This window comes from Perca fluviatilis, chromosome 9 (genome assembly GCF_010015445.1).
Source record: "Perca fluviatilis chromosome 9, GENO_Pfluv_1.0, whole genome shotgun sequence".
Taxonomy (NCBI): Eukaryota; Metazoa; Chordata; class Actinopteri; order Perciformes; family Percidae; genus Perca; species Perca fluviatilis.
This window is the reverse complement of record NC_053120.1, coordinates 39,058,450-39,072,835: the sequence shown is the minus strand read 5'-3', so window position 1 is coordinate 39,072,835 and position 14,386 is coordinate 39,058,450. Positions and strand designations below refer to the sequence as shown.

The 14,386-nt window shown below is 41.8% G+C and overlaps 1 protein-coding gene across 3 annotated transcripts; it reads left to right on the top strand.

Moving 5' to 3' along the window:
* Positions 1-8,496: 8,496 nt before the first annotated feature.
* Positions 8,497-12,067, top strand: LOC120565203 (cytochrome P450 2J1-like). Of its 3 annotated transcripts, XM_039810740.1 has the most exons (8): positions 8,579-8,831; positions 8,967-8,987; positions 9,224-9,339; positions 9,752-9,917; positions 10,012-10,164; positions 10,368-10,555; positions 10,665-10,806; positions 10,904-12,067. In XM_039810740.1, exons 3-8 carry the CDS (start codon positions 9,310-9,312, stop codon positions 11,077-11,079), a joined length of 855 nt encoding a protein of 284 aa, XP_039666674.1. In that variant the 5' UTR covers positions 8,579-8,831; positions 8,967-8,987; positions 9,224-9,309; the 3' UTR covers positions 11,080-12,067. The 3 variants fall into 3 exon arrangements, with proteins under 3 accessions (XP_039666676.1, XP_039666674.1, XP_039666675.1); XM_039810742.1 differs by lacking the exons at positions 8,579-8,831; positions 8,967-8,987 and adding an exon at positions 8,497-8,507; XM_039810741.1 differs by lacking the exon at positions 8,967-8,987 and having other exon boundaries at positions 9,227-9,339.
* Positions 12,068-14,386: the final 2,319 nt, after the last annotated feature.

The window sequence follows — 14,386 nt, the reverse complement described above, 5'->3', positions numbered from 1 at the left end:
AAGGTTTAATGATTTGTGACCTCTAAATGACGTTAATAATCAGTACTAATATCGGCATTGTTCCCGCCTCAAAATGTGATAATTTGACGATAATTGGGGCGACACGTGCGGTTGCAAAAGGAGGTCGGTTTCTGTAGAAGTCTATAAGAAAGTGATCCACTTCTCAATTGATTTATTACCTCAGTAAACATTTTCATAATGAGTTTATGGTCTCAATCGCTAGTTTTAAGTCTTCTGCAACACAGAAGGATGTTCATTTTTTGAATTATGGTCTCGTTGATTTTAAAATCGGCAATAAAGCAGGGGGTGTTTCAGGGCGTGGCTATGCTGTGATTGCCAGTGAAAGTGTGTAACTTAACATAGAGTGTAAGGCCTCCTCCCTCACTCCTCCCTCTCGTCTAAAATCGTCTCATCCGCAACCAAGATGGCTGCGCCCGTAACGGCAAACTCGACCACTCATAGCAGACCTCCACAAACACACCAATGGGTGACGTCACACATGCTCTGTCCATTAATATTATAAAGTCTGTGGTCACTACCCTGGAAATCCAATTCTTGTGAGAGCACAATTTGGATTTGGGTCTGGATTTCCAGGCTACTAGGTCACAAACTGGCCAGCAAGGCGCCAAATCTTAGACAGTGTTGTCACTGCCCGATGTGAGTCGAGTGCAGATGTGAGTTGCGCATGCGTCACTTTGTGACAAGTAGCCTACAAGAACCTGCTAACGAGAGACTTCTGTAATGTCAATACAATAAAAATGGACCTACTTAACAAAGTTCCTTCACTATTAGCTATAAGTTAGCAATCAATCACTTGAATGGCGTTTTGAGCTAACGTTAGCAATCAAACAATCATAGATAGCTAAAACGTTTTTGAAATGATTTCCATCTTCTGCTATTGTTTGTTATGAGAAATGTTTATTATTTTATGGATTTTACAAATTTCAGTATGACACGTTATGCCGTAAACTGTTTAAATCTGAGCATGCACATGTCACATCTGCACCCGACTGACATCGGGCATTGACAAGTGTATCGCGTCCACAGCAGTGACAGGATCAAAGAAAACTAAAAACTACGTCAATTCAATTCAATTCAATTCAATTTTTTCAATTCAATTTTATTTATAGTATCAAATCATAACATAAGTTATCTCGAGACACTTTACAGATAGAGTAGGTCTAGACCACACTCTATAATTTACAAAGCCCCAACAATTCCAACAATTCCAGTAATTCCCTCAAGAGCAAGCAGTGCGACAGTGGCGAGGAAAAACTCTCTCTTGGGAAGAAACCTCGGACAGACCCAGGCTCTTGGTAGGCGGTGTCTGATGAGCGGTTGGGGGGTGTGATGAACAGTGGCGATAGTAGTCACATTAATAATGGAACAGTGACTGGATGTAGCGGGAAGCTGCAGGGTTCAGCAGGACGCAGCATGACATTGCAGGGCATCGCTGAGCTCAGCAGGGAGTGCAGCAGGACCACGGCGACAGCTGCAACCAGGGTCTTGGTGCAAATGTTCTCCAAGGAAATACGCTGGGGGAAAAAAAAGCATAAGGACTCCGGGGAGTAAACTCCCCAGAAGCTAGGATTAGTAACAAGCATTTCTGGGACGGGCTGCACACAAATAGTAATAGTAATAGTAACAGTAATAGAAACAGTAATAGAAAGGGAGAAGAGAGAGCAGCTCAGTGTGTCAAAGGAAGGAAGTCCCACGGCAGTCTAGGACTATAACAGCGTAACTATAACAGGTAACTAAGAGAGACAGGTCATAAGGAGAGGTAGCTTTTTCGGGCTTAGAACTCTCCCCCTGCCGGATCTGGCTTGGCTGGCCTGCCTCCCTCTACTTTGTTATGTATTATTAATCTAACAATTATGAAGAGAAGCAGTTGGGCCAGTTAGGTGAACACTGCAACTCCTCACTCCCTAACTATAAGCTTTATCAAATAGGAGAGTTTTAAGTTCATTCTTGAATGAGGTGACAGTTTCTGCCCCCCGAACCCAGATCGGGAGCTGGTTCCATAGGAGAGGAGCCTGATAACTGAAGGCTCTGGCTCCCATTCTACTTTTAGAGACTCTAGGTACCACCAGTAACTCTGCATTCTGGGAGCGCAGTGCTCTAGTAGGACAATAGGGTATTAGGAGCTCTTCTAGATATGATGGTGCTAGACCATTTAGAGCTTTGTAGGTCAAGAGAAGGACTTTAAACTCAATCCTGGATTCAACAGGAAGCCAATGCAGAGAAGCTAATACAGGAGAAATATGATCTCTTTTCTTAGTTCTTGTGAGAACACGCTGCAGCATTCTGGATCAGCTGGAGAGTCTTAAGAGACTTATTTGAGCAACCTGACAGTAGGGAATTACAATAGTCCAGCCTGGAAGTAACAAATGCATGGACTAGTTTTTCAGCGTCGTTTTGAGACAGGATATTCCTAATTTTGGCAATGTTACGAAGATGAAAAAAGGCTGTTCTTGAGGTTTGTTTTAGATTGGCATTAAAGGATATATCCTGATCAAAGATAACTCCTAAATTTCTAACAGTGGTGCTGGAGGCCAGGGCAACACCATCCAGAGTAGCTATATCTCTAGATAATGAAGTTCGAGGTGTTTAGGGCCCAGCACAATAACTTCAGTTTTGTTAGGGTTTAACATCAGAAAATTATAGGTCATCCAGGATTTTATATCCTTAATGCACTCTTGAAATTTTGCTAGCTGACTGGTTTCGTCTGGTTTGATTGACAAGTATAATTGGGTGTCATCCGCATAACAGTGAAAGTTAATTGAGTGTTTTCTAATAATATTGCCTAGAGGAAGCATATATAAGGAGAATAGAATTGGTCCAAGCACTGAGCCTTGAGGAACCCCATGGCTAACTTTAGCGTGCTTGGAGGATTTATCATTAACATTCACAAATTGAGATCGATCAGAGAAATAGGACCTAAACCAACTCAGAGCAATTCCTTTAATGCCAACCAAGTGTTCCAATCTCTGTAACAGGATTGAATGGTCAATTGTGTCAAATGCAGCACTAAGATCTAGTAAAACAAGAATGGAGACAAGACCTTTGTCTGCAGCAGTTAAAAGGTCGTTAGTAATTTTCACCAGTGCCGTCTCTGTGCTATGATTCTTTCTAAATCCTGATTGAAAGTCATCAAATAAACTGTTGCTATGTAGAAAATCACATAACTGATTAGCAACCACCTTCTCAAGGATCTTGGATAGAAAAGGAAGGTTAGATATAGGTCTATAGTTTGCTAAGACCTCAGGATCCAGGGTGGGTTTTTTCAGAAGAGGTTTGTATCACAGCTACTTTAAATGACTGTGGTACATAACCTGTTAATAGAGACATATTGATCATATCTAGTAATGAGGTGTTAACCACAGGTAATGCTTCTTTGAGTAGTCTCGTTGGGATGGGGTCCAAGAGACAGGTAGATGTGGTTAGCTGAAGGATATCTTTAACAATAATTGTTGAAGATCTATAGGATAAAAGCAGTCTAAGTATATGTCGAGACTAGTCTTTATTTCTAACGACTCTGCGTTTAAAGGTGAACCGTTAGAAGTTGAGTGTAAAAGGTGATGAATTTTATCTCTAATTGTTGTAATTTTATCATTGAAGAAGCTCATGAAGTCATCACTACTCAGAGCTAGAGGAATAGATGGCTCAGTAGAGCTGTGGCTATCTGTCAGCCTGGCGACAGTGCTGAAAAGAAACCTTGGGTTGTTCTTGTTTTCTTCTATTAGTGATGAGTAATAGTCTGATCTGGCCTTTCTTAGGGCCTTCCTATAGGTTTTGAGACTTTCTTGCCAATCCAAACGAGATTCTTCCACCTTTGTGGAACGCCACTTACATTCGAGGTTTCGCGAGATTTGTTTTTATGCGAGTTTGGGAGTTATACCAAGGTGCTAGTTTCCTTTGCTTCATCATCTTCTTTTTCAGGGGAGCGACGGAGTCTAAGGTCGTCCGTAGGCATGTCGTAAGACCGTCACTCACAGATAAGTTATCTTCTTATTTAATGTGGGCAAAACACAATCGTGTTTCAGCTAGAAGCCATCATCAGTGTTCACAATCTTCGAAGTATCAAACAGGTTTTACTTAATGTTACCTCTGTGAGGGCCAGCACTCAAACAAACTCCTCTCTCGCTGATGGGCTGTCAGCTCCGCTGGGGAAATGTCTGCACATGCTGCAGAAAAGCTTGTCCTTATTTGCACTGTATTTCATCCAAGAAAACCTCCATACCATACCGTACATTGCTTAACAGCTGACGTCGAGTGGAGCAGTCTAGGAGGAACTCAGTCCTCCAAGTCGGGAAATAAGCTGAGGGAGTCAACTAATTCTAGGAAAGAATTCCATATCTCTAGGAATGTTGAGATAGAGCCTTTAAGAGATGATCTAAGCATTTCAAGCTTCAAGTTGTCAAGCACTTCTTTAATCCAACGGTCGTGTGTAGGGGGTCGGGAGAGCCTCCAGTTGAGCAAGATCAGTCTCCGGGCTAGCAGAGATGTAAACGTCAGGGCGCGCCATCAGTGCAAAAGGGAGGTCAGGGTCAGGGGAAATGCCAAAAATGGCTGACAAAGGGTTAGGCGGGGTAATGTGATCATAAACTCTGCTCATGGTGTCAAAAATGCTCATCCAGAAGGTTGTTAATTTAGGGCAAGACCAGAACATATGAGTGTGATTGGCAGGAGACTGGTTACACCTGTTACAGGCGTCCTGGATAGTGGAGTATATTTTAGACAATTTTGCATTTGTGTAGTGGACGTTATGAAGAATCTTGCATTGGATTAGGCCATGACGAGCACATATGAAGGAAAAGTGAACCATAGCCAGAGCAAGGTCCTATTGTTGGTCCGTAATAGTCATGTTCAGATCACCCTTCCATGCCGCTTTTGTCAAAGTACAAGGGTTCGCGGAGGCCGAGTGTAGAGACTCGTACGGTACAGAAACGCATTTCTTATGGTTGGGGTCTATCGCCAGGCGGGAGTAAGTCAGGGTTTCGGGGGGGCAGTTTGGAAAGTGGGGGAATGTCTTCTTGACAAAGTCTCTAATCTGGAAAAAGCGAAAGAGGTGTGACTTAGGCAAACCATAAAGGGAAGAGAGCTCTGTGAAGGATGCAAATATGCCATCCTTGTATAGGTCCTTGACACTGACGATGCCATTACTGTGCCAGGCCCTAAATGCCAGGTCTGAACTCGAAGGTGTAAAGGTTTTTAAGCAGTGGGGTCAAGACAGAAGGGCCCTGTAAGCCAAAGTTTTTCCTAACCTGACTCCAGATCTTAAGTGAGAGGGATACAATCGGGCATGTGCCCACAGATGTTGAAGGCAGAGGGAGTTGGGAGCAGAGGACCGACCGCAGTGGAAGGTGTGAACTCGACTTCTCCAAATGTACCCAGACAGGTAGTGACGTATTTGACGTTTTTGCCAGTGCCGCCTTGGCCCATTACTGACTGTGTCAAACATTAGAAACTACCCGTTTAAATAGGGTGAAACAGGGTAGACCTGTATCATTCAGCTTCACACTAATTGGCACCAATTGGGAGTAGTGTGTGTGTGTGTGTGTGTGTGTGTGTGTGTGTGTGTGTGTGTGTGTGGTTAATTTTATTGTGTGTGTGTGTGTGGGTGTGTTTGTGTTTTTGTTTTGGGGCAGCGACGGCTGGGTGGGGTGTGGTTCGCAACGTCTGTTCTCCGTTCTCTGTGTTTCTCTGTGTGTGCAGGCAATGGCATGCTCGAAGCGCCGCTTTCTGAAGACATACTTTGGGCTTCCTGAAGACATACTTTGGGCTTCCTGAAGACATACTTTGGGCTTCCTGAAGTGTTGCCAGCCTTGTCCATGGTGGTTGCTAAGAGAGGACTGCCATCTAGTTATGTGTAAACTTGACAGACTGTGAGGAAGCAGGCAACCAGCAGCGCAGCAGACCTTTTGGCCATGTACCGTTCTTCTACCCTCCGTCCCTGCTAGTATGACTGTTTTCCCTTCTTTTGCGTGGTTGAGAAACCACTACATGGTTCAAATCAATATCCTAATAAAAATAACTATTTTTCTGATGGATATACTAAATTGTATGCAAAATACATATATAGCATGACAATGGACAAAAACTTAAAATAAAGAAACTTCAGTAACTCATTGTGTTGCCACTGTGTTGTTCAGTTTGAATTAAATTAGACAAGGGATTTTATTTTTTTATGTTAAGATATGATCATTATCACAAGAATAATATTGAATTATTTGCCCAGCCTATCTTTAACTCCACTGTCTTATTCTATTTTAAGTCTGCCACAGAACAAGATGCATTAAAAAACAATGTGACATTGCTTTTACCAAAAGAAGATGAAAAAATGGTTATTATGACAGATGGTCTGGGTGAATTACTGGAACAATACCACAACATATTAAACACACACTGCGTGACTCGTCTTGGACAGAGTCCAGATTGAGCCATCTGTTAGCTGAGTTAGAGTTAGCAGCTGGTTTAGAAGGGTTTAATTTTGCCGAATGGTCGGCCATGTTGGACTTACCTTACCTCCTTACCTTAGCACTCCACCAACCAGATTGGTCATTGAGTCCGACTGCCCACCCACCGATTCAACAAGCCAAAATGAAGGCCGACGACAGCACGGAACGCACCGAACAGACTTCTATACTGTACCACAGTCATGCATGTGTGTGTGTGTGTGTGTGTGTGTGTGTGTGTGTGTGTGTGTGTGTGTGTGTGTGTGTGTGTGTGTGTGTGTGTGTGTGTGTGTGTGCGTGAAGACATGGAGATCTGAATATCGGCAAACCTACAGAAAGCACAGAGGCTAGACAGCTGAGTCATGTTAATGTATATTTTTCGTGTGTGTCTAAGCTTTGTATTCACCTGTATGTCCAGCTCTTGACAGCGTTGGGCTAATGCTTCCTTATAGAAGGTCAGTGAGTTCCTCTAGGGCTTTTTTCAACTGGACACATGAAGGAAAAGCAGAATTAACTCACACATACATTCACATAGCTTATCGAGTGGTTCTGCTGCAATATTTAGGTCAGAGGTCTAAGGCTTTCAAACCCTCCTGTAACCGTCACCTCCTCTTCATGGATCGCCATGTTTCATTTTTTTTCCAATGTCAAGCCTGTTACACAGGACTCATCTCTGCACTGTGGTCAAACAGATCCAGAAGAATAAACGCCTAAGTGATGAGCTGCTCGAGGTTGGAATGACTCCTTTGAAATGCTAATGTTAACTTTAGCTGTGATGCTAACTGTCTGCCAAATCTTAGACTGGTGAGTTATGCAGTTTATTACAGCTGACGGGATAAGTTGAAAAAGCTAAACTATTTTCATTATCAGTTACATTTTTCAATCATTTGCTGTCTGCCTCTCAAAGAGAGCAGGTGAAAATCGACTTGCCTTTCTTCATTTCATATGATAAAAAAAGGCTTTTTGACTGTTGGTGAGACAAAATAAGATATTTTAAATATTATGATGATATACAGACCAAATACTTAAAGACTTATTATGCTTTGCTATATTTTTTGTCATATCTATAATGTTAACATGTCGTTGTTCATAAAGCCAAAGCTTTAAATGATGTGGTAAATGGATTAAAAAGAAATCCCTGTGGGTCCAAACCTTTGGATTTCCAGCTGTTCTAAACAGTTTTAACAGTTTTTTTGCTCCAGGCAGACACGCCCGCCGATAGGGGGGGACAAACGGGTCTGTTGTCCCGGGCCCACAGTAGGGGGGGGGGCCCAGAACTGGGGGCCCAGAACTGGGCCCTCATTAAATTATGGAATAATTGAAAAACATTTTTTTAAATAGGCCTATTTGTGGAAACAAATATGTAATATTTGAGTTACATAAAAACTTTTTATTTGTTTTCTTCCTAATTGTCCTTGAAATAGTGGTCAAGAACCCCCCCAACCCCAACACAAAAATGGTTTGGCCACTTATCAAAAGTTGATGTTGTTTTCAGTAGATTTGAAGTTCAGTATGCTCAAAATATCTCGGTCAGCACAAGTCCGGTGCTCAGAAAAGGAAAAGAGAAGAAGAAAATAGAGGCCTTAGAGATTTTCTAAACAAATATTTAAAAAAAAAGGTGGTGACGGTGAAGCTGGAACTGTCACCGTAGAACCAGTAAGAAACAGCGCAGCCGACGTTTTACGAGTCCATGTAACGCATCGCTAACAGCCGCCATGCTCTCTACGTCCATTAGCTTGTATAAAAAGCGAAACCAAACACGTTTTTTCTCTCTGACAGAAAGAGTTGAGTTTGGTAGCTCCGTCAGAGAGGATGAGACAGAGAGAGAGATCCAGCTGCTGTCAGGGGACAGAGAGTAGGAGTGGAGGCCGTGCTGCAAAGGGGGGTATTTTCATTATGGATCAGAGACTGATCACATTAATTTCAGTGAGAGATGTGAGGAGAGGAGAGGAAGAGCAGAGGAGAGGAAGAGCATAGGAGAGGAAGAGCATAGGAGAGGAGCAGGAGAGGAAGAGGAGAGGAGAGGACCAGGAGAGGAAGAGCAGAGGAGAGGTACAGGAGATGAACAGGAGAGGAGAGGAACAGGAGAGGAAGAGCAGGGGAGAGGAAAAGCAAGGAAAAAGGAGAGATTTGGGCGCGGGGGGCCCATCTAAGCTTATCTCGTCCCGGGCCCAGGCAAGACTGTCAGCTGGCCTGCAGGCAGACACACTACTGCAGTGTTTACCAATGTTGCCACCTGCTAACGTAGACCTTGTGAGCCCGATCTATTCTTCCCCTCATCTCTTATACTTTCTTTCTTGGTTATCTTCTCGTAACACACGCCAGGGTGGGGGCCCCTGTATTATGTCTCGTCCTCATTTGCTCTCAAGTGAAGCGGTACGTTCTGTTCCTGTTTCATGTGTTATTATTACTCAATGTACTTTGCTCGAGGCCACTGTGACCCTAAGTATCTTTACTCAGACTATTATTTAACTAACTATTATTACTAAGCTTTTGCTTAATCATACACAGATCTTGTTCGCCAAGGTAAAGGTAGGTGTGTCTTTATTTGGTTATGTAAGTATAATGTCGCAACCAATGTTGTGCAGAATCCTTTGTATTTAAGTCGTCTGTAATGTTAGTGTGTGTAGGGCAGTGTAAGGTCTTGAAAAGATCAGACCTTACTCTTGCTGCAGATTTAACTCCCTTTAACAATGTGGCTCTATCATTTTTGCTGGGTTTTGACCTGAAAGGGCTTTTCCTGTTTATTTTTATTTCTATCTTAATAGCAGACTTCCTAAAATTCAGGAATCCTCCAAATTATCCTCCAGGACCTCTGGCTCTTTCCCTTGTGGGATATTTCCTCAGTGTAGACATGACACATCCACACATTTATTTTACTAAGGTAAGGTATAATAAAATCATATTTTCATATTAGTGTGATTTAGTTTTGACATATTCTAATACATTCAATCTATTATGTAAATGTTAAATCATTTAATATAACAATAACAATATGGACAACTTTGTCAATGTACTAAAACAATGTAAGCCATTTCAATTTTTTTTAATAGTTCACATAGTAAATGTACTTTACATAGTTTACACTCTTCAGGAAATTGCAGTTGTGTTTAAATTTTTATATAGAAACTCATGGCAGATACTGACATCTGGTGGATAAATTGTTTATATAATGTATATTCTGATTTGGTACACCTTGTTGCCCATTTGTTCCTTAACAATTTAAAAATGTACATGATGCAGACAGTAGTGTGTTGTGATTCATTAGTGTTTGTTTCCAAATGTGTTGTCTACAGCTGGCTGACATCTATGGGAATGTGTTCAGTGTCCGCCTTGGCGGTGAGAAGATGGTGTTTGTGTCTGGGTATAGGATGGTGAAGGAAGCCATAGTGACACAAGCTGAGAATTTTGTGGATCGACCATACAATGCAATAAATGACAGACTATACTCAGGAGACTCAGGTGTACAAATCTCTCCCTTTCTCTTGTCTCATGCTATGCAGGAATTAGTTCCCCTGAGTCATTAACTCTATTTCTTCTGCATGCTTGTGTCTAGGTGGTCTGTTCTCAAGCAGCGGTGAAACATGGAAGAGACAGCGACGCTTTGCCTTGTCTACCTTACGAAGCTTTGGCCTGGGAAAAGGTACTATGGAGCAGAGTATCTGTGAGGAGAGCCGACATCTGCAGGAGGAGATAGAGAAGGAGAAAGGTTTGCAAAATAAGCTCATAATGAGCATCTCTTCAGCAGTAAAGCATTGTCTAAACAGTGGCGTCCTCTCCTCCAGGTGAACCTTTCAATCCAGCAGGCCTCTTCAACAATGCTGTGTCCAACATCATTGATGTGATTGACATGATTTTTTTTGTCAGCCTGTTGCTACAAGCTTTATTCCTTTAATTTTCTTGTTTTTCCAGACAAAGTCCAGGCAGAGATAGACAGAGTGATCGGACAGATCCAACTGCCCAGAATGGCAGACAGACCTAACCTGCCCTACACTGACGCTGTCATCCACGAAATCCAGAGGATGGGAAACATTGTTCCTCTCAATTTAGTTAGAATGGCTGCCAAGGACACAACACTGGGTGGTTACGTCATACCCAAGGTGCATTTAGTACACGTTTCAGTTTAAGTCTTAAGAGGATTATCTCTGTAATATGAGTGTTGTTGCAGAACCAATTGGTGTTAACCTATGGATCTTTTTGTGTTTTTAGGGTACGTCCTTGTTGCCCAACTTGACGTCTGTGCTGTTTGACAAGACTGAATGGGAGACGCCAGACACCTTTAATCCTAGACACTTCCTAGATGCTGAGGGAAAGTTTGTGAAAAGAGATGCTTTCCTGCCTTTCTCTGCAGGTAAACCATGTTCACCTGAATCTTACGCATAACCTGAACCAGAATATATGTTTTACTCTCAGCTGTTACACCAAATGTGTGTTTGTGGACTCTTTAGGGAAACGCGTGTGTCTCGGGGAAGGCCTCGCCAAAATGGAGCTGTTCCTGTTTTTGGTCGGTTTACTACAGAAGTTATCTTTCTCCGTTCCTGATGGAGTAGAGTTAAGTACAGAAGGAGTTACTGGATTAACACTTGTACCGCACTCCTTCAATGTTTACACCAAGGCTCGCTGAATTATACCATATCTCACTGAATCAGGACTGGTTGCATGAAGAAGCCGGCTTGTATAGAGAAGTCTTTTTCAATACAGCATGTTGGGGTTTTCCTCCTCTGTGTCTCCCCTTTTGGGACAATGTGTCTGACTCCAAATAAAAGACCTGCACATTGGTTAAATTGGTATTACATTGATCCTAAGCAGGAGCCAAATAAGATGATAAGATAAAGTCAAATACATTTGTTTAATCGGTCAAGAATCAGAGTTTCAATACATAGATCTGTGGGATCACAAAGCACGCAGAGACTCAGTTTCCCTAGCAACAGACAAAAATCCTGAGCCGGTTCACGTATCTCTAGACTGTCAGACCTAGTGAGCCCCAATGTATTCTTCCCCTCATCTCTTATACTTTCTTTCTTGGGCCCCCTCTTCTTCTTCCGCACCGGGACAGCTATCTTCACACAACACCCGCCAGGGGCCCATTATAGTGCGTTCCATGTGTACTCGGATTTTCCGAGGTCAAAGTCGGAAACATTCCCCCTGACCTCGGATTTCCGAGCTCAGAACTCGGACAACCTCGCAGTAGCCCGAATTCAAAATCAAACATGGCTGCCCCCTGTATTAACAGTTGTGAAAGTTGTAGTAACAAAAAATTCACTCAGTCATTCACACAGGCATGTTCAACTTCTATCTGTGGACATGTTACGCTGTTTGTATGCACAAAAAACGGCGTATCAACTGGTATTGCTAACAATGGCTAACCGGGCTAGAGCGAATGAAAACAATGAAAATCCGACTCGTAAATGGAACGCATTCAACTCGGGTGTGACGTCATTCCCAGCTCCGGCTTCCGAGTTCCGAGGTAAATGGAACGCACTATTAGCCGTGTCATCCTTAAAAGCTTCACCCTCTTATCCAACATAGTGTAGAAATATATTGGGTTTAGAATAAGAATGTCCTGTAGCCTGGGATGGCCTCGCTGTCTCCTCCTGTCTGGCATGTGTAAGATAAGACGAGTTCAAATTTAGTGGAGCAAAAGTGCTCCTGATTTGTTTAATAAACATTTGGAACAGAATGTACCTAATGAAATCTCTTAAAGGAACAGACAATCTTTAGGCCATGAGAGAAGAAGAGAATGAGAGCGATCCCAACCGATTGGCGGCCCAGACGCAATGATGGGAGGAGGAACCTGAAGATGAATAAAAGAATAGGGAAAAGGAAGGTCCAGTGTCAGACCTGGAGAGACTTTGTTGGTGGCTAGGGAGAGAAAGTCCTGAAGGAGCGGCTGATCCATATGCATATGAAATATCTGTTTGCAATATCATTTTACTAAAGATTGTTATAGTTTAACTAAACGAATCCTGAGTATTCATTTCCTGGTCTGCCTTTCAACGAACACAATAATTAAAGGGGAAACTTTGAGAAGTGACCGGAGGAGTCAAAAAGACTCTGGCCTTTTGATCCAGAGTAGAATCGGTCACATCTTTTCCAACAATAGACAAGATGGCTATGGCCAAACTGCCAAACATCACTGCTGCTACATCCATTATTTTTATGGTCTATTGTAACAGAACGCTTTAGGAGAGAATGCTGTTATTATTTTTCATTAACCTTTCACTGTTGTTTGTTTGTCTCATGTAGGCCTACGGTGTATTCTCTCTGCCAGTCATAGAATTTTGTGTAATAAAAGTTGTTTAGTTGGTTTGAGTATGAAGTGTGTGAATGTTTGTTTGTACTGTGTTTATAGTGTGAAGGTGCGCAGACACGGTAGGCTCGTCTGAATATCTCTTATAGTCAATGATTCTAGACCGGTATGCGTCTTTGTCTATGGGTGTTATGGGTGTATATTGTTTGTTTCGTGGTATGACGTAACCATAAAATGAACTGAAATCATTAATAAAACTTTAATACATTTGTTGATGACTATTAAATGATTGTTTAAGTGATGGTTTAAGTCTTTGGTCAAAACACAACAAAAAATACACCCATTGCTGGTGATATATTTACAAATGATTGGAAGTGACTAACAAATTATTTTCTAATTATTAATATTCCATTTATTGGACTGATCCACATTTGCAATCAGATGATACATGGCCCATGGGCTTAGAATTAATAATCTACTTCTATGAGGACTGTAAGAAGAACTTCCTCAGACACAACCTGACCTCGTAGGACCACCTGGAGATCAGCTTTTACAGATCAAATCTCCCGTCCCGCTCCCAGGCACCGCCTACATGTGGAGCATGCAGAGGATTGAAATGGAAAGGGCTGCTCTGTTCAGCTTTTCTTGCAGAGATGGTCCCATTTAGTACATTTAGTTCTATATGAAAACATTATTTTCCATACAATTATTCTTGTTTTTCATTTATTTTTTTCATTTCTTTATGTGGCTCAGGACCATGATCACATACCATGTTGCACATAAGACATTTCCCTTTGTTCTCGTAGTTACTAATTTCATAAAACACGTTCCTTCAGATGAAATTCAAGCTGTATTGGTTATGTTTTTTTATGTATAAGCCATTTGTTAATAATTCCCTGAAATCATTGATTATTAAAACGATTTGAATTAATTGGCCACAAACCCAGTTTACTTCATTAGTAAAAACACAACATAATATACATTCATAGCTGGTGAGGTAAGTGGTGAGAGAATGATTAGGACAGCAGTCCCTCCTGGCAGGAAACACACATTTTATTTTAAAGGGGGCAAATATATAGCACTCTCTTATATACACTATCTTAAACTGACGCCTAACCTAATGGTGCGTTCTTTTTGTCTTGTAATCGCGACTAGTAGCTCGAGCGTGACGTCACATCCATGTCGAAAAACGATTAACCGCGGGTTGTTGCATTCTTTTTGTCACACAATACTACGAGAGGAGAAAAAGATGGATTTTTGTAACATTTTTAGTAACATTTAGGATTCTATTCACCCAGTTATTGACATATTACACACATATATTTCACAGTTTGATACATGAAAATTACGTTTTGATTAACGTTAACGTTAGGCTACTGCTCTGCTTTCTGCTCAAGACTCGGCTTAAAGCCGTTGTTGTCATATAGCAACCGAGCGTCTCTAGCCAATTTCAGCTGCACCAGCTACAAAATAACTAATCAGGCGGTATTTAACTCCTAATAAGACTGTAGCGACATGCCTATAGGTAGCAGTATACAGCGCTATGTGTACGACTTCTTCATTTGGTTACAACAAAGACAAAAGTGCTTAAAATTGTAGATAACCACAATGTTTACTACGTGTGATGCACGACGTAGCCATCTTTGAAAGTGAGCTCGGGGTCCTCTGAGTTCAGACGACT

What these genes read in the sequence shown, in the direction of transcription:
- LOC120565203 (XM_039810742.1), top strand. Translation starts at nt 9,310, where the DNA reads ATGACACATCCACACATTTATTTTACTAAG. An exon ending in CACACATTTATTTTACTAAG is followed by an intron (nt 9,340 to 9,751) that starts GTAAGGTATAAT and finishes TGTTGTCTACAG; the next exon opens with CTGGCTGACATCTATGGGAA. An exon ending in GGAGATAGAGAAGGAGAAAG is followed by an intron (nt 10,165 to 10,367) that starts GTTTGCAAAATA and finishes TTGTTTTTCCAG; the next exon opens with ACAAAGTCCAGGCAGAGATA.